The sequence below is a fragment of the Engraulis encrasicolus genome, chromosome 19, assembly GCF_034702125.1.
Source record: "Engraulis encrasicolus isolate BLACKSEA-1 chromosome 19, IST_EnEncr_1.0, whole genome shotgun sequence".
NCBI lineage: Eukaryota > Metazoa > Chordata > Actinopteri > Clupeiformes > Engraulidae > Engraulis > Engraulis encrasicolus.
In genome coordinates this window covers 13855090-13862589 of record NC_085875.1, presented here as the reverse complement: position 1 = coordinate 13862589, position 7500 = coordinate 13855090, and the positions used below count along the sequence as shown (strand labels likewise).

At 44.7% G+C, this 7500-nt stretch overlaps 2 protein-coding genes across 2 annotated transcripts in view; one reads left to right on the top strand and one right to left on the bottom strand.

Moving 5' to 3' along the window:
• Positions 1-7500, top strand: part of LOC134434980 (uncharacterized) — a 499130-nt gene that overhangs the window by 254868 nt on the left and 236762 nt on the right. The gene's annotated exons all lie outside the window — the stretch shown is intronic.
• Positions 1-7500, bottom strand: part of nrxn3a (neurexin 3a) — a 479628-nt gene that overhangs the window by 357949 nt on the left and 114179 nt on the right. Inside the window, exons 6-7 of the mRNA XM_063184079.1 lie at positions 3514-3537; positions 1077-1238 (exon numbers count right to left, since the gene is read on the bottom strand). Coding sequence (XP_063040149.1) covers positions 1077-1238; positions 3514-3537 — 186 coding nt within the window. The remainder of the gene's footprint in view (positions 1-1076; positions 1239-3513; positions 3538-7500) is intronic.

The window sequence follows — 7500 nt, the reverse complement described above, 5'->3', positions numbered from 1 at the left end:
GTCCACTTGTACATGACTCTGTGCGGCGTCATCCATCACAATGTTTTTATTTGTGCAATAACTTTTTAATGGATGGACAGATTTGGATCAAATCTTGTGTTCCAACAGTCTATAATAGGTGCATGAACTGATTGAATTACTCAGGGCGACGCTTTGTGATGGCCAACTTTCCAGATGTCCAGGGCAGAGGCCTCAGCATCGACACTCTGTCCTGCTCCACCAATTTCCATTACCAACTTTTTAAAAATAGATTTTTGTTTTTTTTAGCTTTTGCCTTTATTTGACAGGACACAGCCAAAGGTGGTGGCAGGAAGCAAGTGGGAGGGAGAGATAGAGAAAGGGTTGGGAAACGACCTAGACCAGACTTGAACCTTGATCCCCATGAGCGTGCAACCACCCCTGGTACGGAGCATGAGCACAGAGCGTCATAGCACCCCTATTCAGTAACTTTTTGCTTTTTAAATATATTTTTAGGGGCTTTTTTATGCTTTTATTTGATAGGACAGTCTGAGATGGTGACAGGAAGCAAGTGGGACAGAGAGACGGGTTTGGATTGGGAAATGACCCCGGCCGGATTCGAACCGGGGTCCCCGTGGGCATGCAAGCCCAAATGTGGGGGGCTTAGCGCGCTGCGCCACAGCGCCCCCCAGTAACTTTTTTTAAACATTTTTTCCCCAGTCTTCTACGCTTTCATTTCATAGGATGGTGACCGGCACCGAGTGTGTGTGAGAGAGAGAGAGAGAGAGAGAGAGATGGGGGAGAATCAGGAAACAACCCTGGGCCAGAATCAAGCATGTGTCCCTGGCTCATGGTGCCATTGGTTCCCCCTGCAGCCCACCCATGGTACTACAAGGGGTGTAGTGGGCGCGGTACGCGGGGTCCACCCACCTCTCCTGAGGTGAGATTTACAAAAGAAAAATTCTGTCCGTGTTTGAATACAAAAAGGGGGTAGACATGATAAGTTGCCTAATTAATTGATGGCCACACAAATCGCGTACCCCCACTTTAAAAATCTCAACTACACCACTGGGTACCACCATCCTTTTCCATTAGTAAGTACGAAAGCTACACTGTACCTCTTTGAGGCAGCCCATGAAGTTGTTGCTGACGGGTGATCCGGGCAGGTCGGCGGTGCTGGGGCTTCCCCCCACGTAGAAGAAGTCGTCCGAGCCCAGCATGGTGTAGTCCTCCTGGGTGTAGCCGGTGGTGGTCAGGATGCCGTCCACGGATATCGTCACCTGAGGCCGAGAGTGGTGAGGGGGGCAGCAATGAGAGAAAGCACACATACTGTACACACATGCATGCGCACTTGTATACACAAAAACATACACGCACATGTACACACACGCACTCGCACTCGCACTCGCACGCACGCACGCACGCACGCACGCACACACGCACGCACGCACACACACACGCACGCACGCACACACACACACACGCACACAGATCCACTACCCAAGAATATGCCTGCCCTTAGTGTAGTCTCATTTCTCAGTCACATCATGTACGTACATAGCAAATCCCCATAGGACGAAAGTGTTTGACTGAATGTATATCCGTAAGTCCCACAGTCTTGGGGGTGTCGCCTTGATGTAGCGAATAGCCTGGCTTATACTCTTAACCCCAAAATCAGGAGGACAGGTAAAGAAAATATTTCAGCGGCATATTTTCTTTATCTTTGATGGTGGTTAATAAATGACTTGTTTCAGATGTGACATTAGTTTGATGTGACATTAGTTTGATGTGACATTAGTTTGACAGTGTTAGTACAGTGAGCAGTTTGACACATTATTATTATTTTTTTTGGTATGACGAATCTGTTTACGTAAACATTGACATATAAGCATGCATTAGGGACAGACATAAATGGCTATAACTTGTGTGTGAACTATGGGCTCCTAGAATTTGTGTTTTATTCACACGTGAATAGCATGTGAATGATATGATCTGAATAAAACACCAATTAGGAGCAAGCACCACAAATATCAACACTGATGCAAACGAACAAACACAAATGCACACACAAACAGAGACGTACAACTGCAACACTGACCAATGATGCAAAGCATGATGTTGGTGGATGATGGTTAGACAATATCAGACAATAACACACACCAGCATGCAACGTCGACACACACAGAGGTTAGAGGTGGAGGAGTGTGAGGGCGTGAGGGTCAAGGGTCAGTTGAATGGCAGAGGTTAGAGTGGGCTACGTGTGTGTGTGTGTGTGTGTGTGTGTGTGTGTGTGTGTGTGTGTGTGTGTGTGTGTGTGTGTGTGTGTGTGTGTGTGTGTGTGTGTGTGTGTGTGTGTGTGTGTGTGTGTGTGTGTGTGTGTGTGTGTGTGCACGTGCATGTGTGTGTGTGTGTGTGTGCACGTGCATGTGTGTGTATGTGTACGTGTTTCTGTGTGCGTGGGCGTGTGTGTGTGTGTGCAGTGTGTGCAGTGCGTGTGATATTGACAAGTAAGCTTCACTGATGGTTTTTAGGCATGCCATGCACACACAGTGAGCTGGAAAAAAAGAAGAACTGCCAGAGCTCCCGCCATGAGGACTTTAACTTTTCATGTTTCTCCTTCATTATTCATCATCATATTGCCCGTATCATCATCATCATCATCATCATCATCATCATCATCATTGCCTTTTTCCACAGGAAAGCTTCTGCCAGTTTCGTCGACAGCCATTCGCGAAAAATAAGGAAGGAAGGGAGGAGAGGAGGCAGTAGAGGACAGGAGAGGAGAGGAGAGGAGAGGAGAGGAGAGGAGAGGAGAGGAGAGGAGAGGAGAGGAGAGGAGAGGAGAGGAGAGGAGAGGAGAGGAGAGGAGAGGAGAGGAGAGGAGAGGGTAAGAGGCGGGGTAAGGGGGAAGAATGCAAGAGGTCCTGTTGTTAACACCAAGCCCTACAGAAAGCTTTATCTGCTGGGCCACTCAGGTGAAAAGAGGAGGAGGAGGTTGAGAGGAAAAAAGAAGTTGAGAGAAAGAAGTACGAAGAGACTAGAAAAAGGGAGAAAAAAAAACAGAAAATGGGGCATAGAGGTAGCAAAATGAAAGTGAGGAGGAGAGCTGTGTGAGATACCAAAGCCCCTCTCTTCATGATTCTGATAGAAAGGAAGTAGAAAGGAAGAGGAAGAGGATGAGGAGAGGAGGATGAGGAAAGGAGGACGACACAACTCAAACTCAAAAGAAGACAATAAGAAGTAAGGAAAAGAGTTATCTGAGAGAGAGAGAGAGAGAGAGAGAGAGAGAGAGAGAGAGAGAGAGAGAGAGAGAGAGAGAGAGAGAGACAGAGACAGAGACAGAGATACAGAGAGAGAGACAGAGACAGAGATACCAACCCCATTTCCTTGTGATTGTTCATAGAGTGACGGAGTGGAAGTGAAAGAAAAGAGGATAGGGAAGAAGCAGGGGAAGAGGAAGAAGAAGAGGAAGAGGAGAGGAGGACGAGGACACGGCAAACTCAAAAGAGGACAATAATTATGAATGATATCTACCAGACAGTGTAGTTTGTTTACCATAGCGTGTCCAATGCCTGAATGCTTTGCGGTAAGAAGGAGGGGGAGGGAGAAAGGAAATTAAGAGTGAACCGAGGGGATTGTTAATAAACAAAAGAAAATAAAAAAAAGAGAAAAGTATATATACAACTAAATGAAATGAAATTGTTGGAGGATACACAAAATAAAAAAACACACATACACACGAAATAAAAAAAACTGAAAAAATATAATGAGGCAAGTTATTAGTGTATTAGTGGTTGACACATAAAGGTTAGTCACATAATGGCTCAGAATATGAATGGTTAAAGTTAGTCTGTTGTTTGGCAAACAAAGCATGTTTTCCTCTGAGTGATGAAACAGACAGATAGAAAAAGAAAGACAAAGAGAAAAGATGGGTAGGAAGAGAAACACGAAAGAAGAGAAAGAGAGGGGGCATAGGGTTTTGCTCTTTCTCTTATGAGTGAGTCTAATCTAAAAAGTTCAGTTCTGTGCGGAAGTCTTCTAGTGATTCCTGGTTAACCCTTTCCGAGCCAGCACCATCTTGATGCAATACTTACATCCCTTCTCATACAAACCAGGCAACCTTGATTGATGCTCTTCCAGTCATGCCCATTGAAGGAATATCTTCACAATATTTTGCAACAGATATTGTGGTAAACACACTGTTACCATGACTAGTTTGATGGCAAGGGTGTACTATTTTAGGCTTGTCCTGAAATCAGAGGTTTAGAGATTCAAATCCTGCTTTGCCTTTGCCCTGCCTTGAGCAAAGCTCCTAACCCCACATTGGTCCAGAGACTGAAACCAATACCCTGCACCCAAATAAAATGTAAATCCCTTTTGGATAAAAGTGTCAACTAAGTGTAATAAAATGGGTGTAATAGAAATGTCATGCCCTTTGCCTGAGTTTCTGTGTCATTCTGCTTGTGGTGTAGCATCTTTCTCTTAAAACACAGTGCCTAACTCTTTCAGCTCACTCTGGCCTATGACGAGTCAGGGGTATTCAATTAAATGTCAACGAGGGCCAGTTTTTCAAATTCCTCCCAGTAAAGGGGCCGAACTATGTATTATTATGGTTGCCGACTGTCAATGAAAAAAATATGGGAGACTTCATTGAAGTGGAGGGTCTGTGGGTCCTCCCCCAGAAAGTTTTGCATTTCTTAGATGTAATTTCCTGCATTTTAACGTCCCGTGTCCCATTTAAGCACCATAACGGAACCCATACTTTTATCTCTAAATTCCGAAAAACGATTGTGTATTTCAGGGGGCTTGTGGGGGGCCAGAACCTTGCTGTCCAAGGGCCGCATCTGGCCCCAGGGCCGCCATTGGAATAGCCCTGGTATAGACCGTTCCTCAAATTAATTTGATGTGAATGCAGAAAAGCGAAGCTACCTCACTCTAGTCTGGCTATCATGTTGCTTCTACTTCACTGTGTGAACACTGAAAATTCCTCCATGTTTGTATATATTGAATGACAATATAAGGACACCTGACCGTTTAACCTTGACTGTGACCTTGACTACGTCAGACTAGCATTGTGTGCAATGCGGCTGCCACATTCACTGCCAGGTGCTTCTCCTGAGACTGATAAAAAGGTCACAGCCAGTCTGTGTGGCGTGCCAACTCTCTTTTAGTCATCAACAGAATAAACATCAGCTGTAATATAATGCTAATGTTGTGATTTAAATGGATCAAAGCCTGGAGTCTTTCAAAGCCCCCACTTCCTCAATGCCCCACACTGATAGTGTCCTTTCTCGACACCTTTTTTTTTCTTTCTTTTTTTTCCCTTTCCTCTTATTTTGCCTCTTCCCCTGTCTTTCCTGAGGGAGCTCCCTGGCAAAACATTTACATATTTTAAAATGCAGCTGGCTGCAAGATTTAACAGTTCAACGGAGAGCGGTCTTGGGGTAAATGGAAGGGTCGAGCTTGGCTGCAGACCTCCCTTAGTCCCTCCGCTGCAGCAAAGATAAGACTGCCTGCCCTTGCTCTGTGTGTGATGTGCCACATGTATGTGGGTGTGTGTGTGTGTGTGTGTGTGTGTGTGTGTGTGTGTGTGTGTGTGTGTGTGTGTGTGTGTGTGTGTGTGTGTGTGTGTGTGTGTGTGTGTGTGTGTGTGTGTGTGTGTGTGTGTGTATGTGTGTGTGTGTGTATGCGCCCATTTGTGTGCGCTGGCGCTTGCGTGTGCGTGCGTGCATGTGTGTGTGTGTGTGTGCGTGTGTCGTCACTTCTTAGACGTAGTATAATCTGAGGTGTGTGCTGCTAACTAAGAGCGAGGCGAGAGTGTCTGGTGCTGTACTGTAGAGCAGGGTTTCCCAAACTGGCGTGCGTGCAGGGGGTGCGCGAGCTTAATAGAGCGTTGGTGGATATGTGAGTCTTTATCCAGCATTAATGAACATGAAGTAGTTTTTAAATTGTATGGTGAATTTTTTGCTGGAAGGGTCCATCTGAAGTGTTGTTAAACTCCTAGACAACTGGAAAAGCTGATTCCCCAATACTACTGTACTGTGCATAATGTGCAGTGAGTCATAGTTGCGTAGCCATCAGCACACCAACATATTCGCTTAGCGGGTGCGCGGACCACATTGAAATGTACAAGGGGAAGCACAGGGGGAAAAGTTTGGGAACCGCTGTACTGTAGAGGTTTGGCAGAGCAGGAATACTGTAGTAGCAGAGTGGAAATCCAATAAGGCAAAGAGGAATTCAAGGAGACTCACAAAAACATCATTTCAAAGTTAACACTGTTAAATAGAGGCATATTCAAAAACACATCACACTGTAAATGAATGCAGACTAACACAAATTAGACCAGAGTACATCTTCTGTAATAAAATTAATACGATCATTTGGACTGTGCAACTGATGATTTGATCCTAAACTATACACCACAGCATACACCTCTTTTGTTCCCTACCTATCAATGAGCACACCTGAAACATCTGGCAATCCCCATTCCCATCCCATTTATCTAAGAAAATGAGGACTCCAGGCTCTTCTATTAGATCAGAAAGACAGATGCTGAGGCACTCAAGATTGCAATTTTTTACTTTTTTATTTGGCTACAATGCCTATGCATTTCGGCCCTTATGGCCTTCTTCAGGGCGTATCAAGAGGTGATTTACCTCTTAACATAACCTGGTTTACTCCTGAACCAGGCTTGTAGTATAGGCCCATTGTCACACATCACCCCTCCTAAACTGTCCGCTCCTACAGTCTACACCTTAAAGGGACACTGTGCAGGAAATGGTCAAAAAGGACCTTTACATGAAAATTTACTAAGTAATAATCAAATATTTTCTAGTATGGTCCAGGTAGAGTCATTTTTGCAGCTAAAAATGGCTATTTTTGGAAATTCAAAATGGCGGACCATGGAGAAGATCCCCTTTTTCATGTATGAAAAGTACAATTTTTCCAATCATAATGAATACTTAGAATTTGATGGTGGTGGTAAGTATGGTGGTATACATAGAATTTGATGGTGGTGGGCAGCATGAATTCTAGAAATAAACAACTAAAAATCACACACAGTGTCCATTTAAACCTGCCACTTACTGTATAAATCATTACACCCAAACAACTGGCATCGTGGTTTTCCCATGTCGCAGGGTGACAAACGCCTCTTTTTCTCCCCCCTACAATATGCCCGAAACAATTGGCATCCCCCACCCACATCCCTTGCTCTTTGCTCATTTACTTGCCAAACATTGTGCGTAACCTTGTGATCTTCATTTCATGTCAGGCATTGTCGTTGTCACAAACCACCCCTAATAAACTGTACACTTAACACACTTACATAGAAGACACACCCCACTCTTGCTCCTCCCCGACTAGTCAACACCACTTGTTCATCTGCTGCAGGCTGTGTATGACCTTGAAGTTGTGCCAGGTGTTGTTCATGTCACTAATCACATAATCTAAACTATACACCTAATACCTTGACACACGCCTTTTTTGCCCACCAGTACAAATAAAATACCTGACACAACAGGCAACTCCTGCCCTCATCTC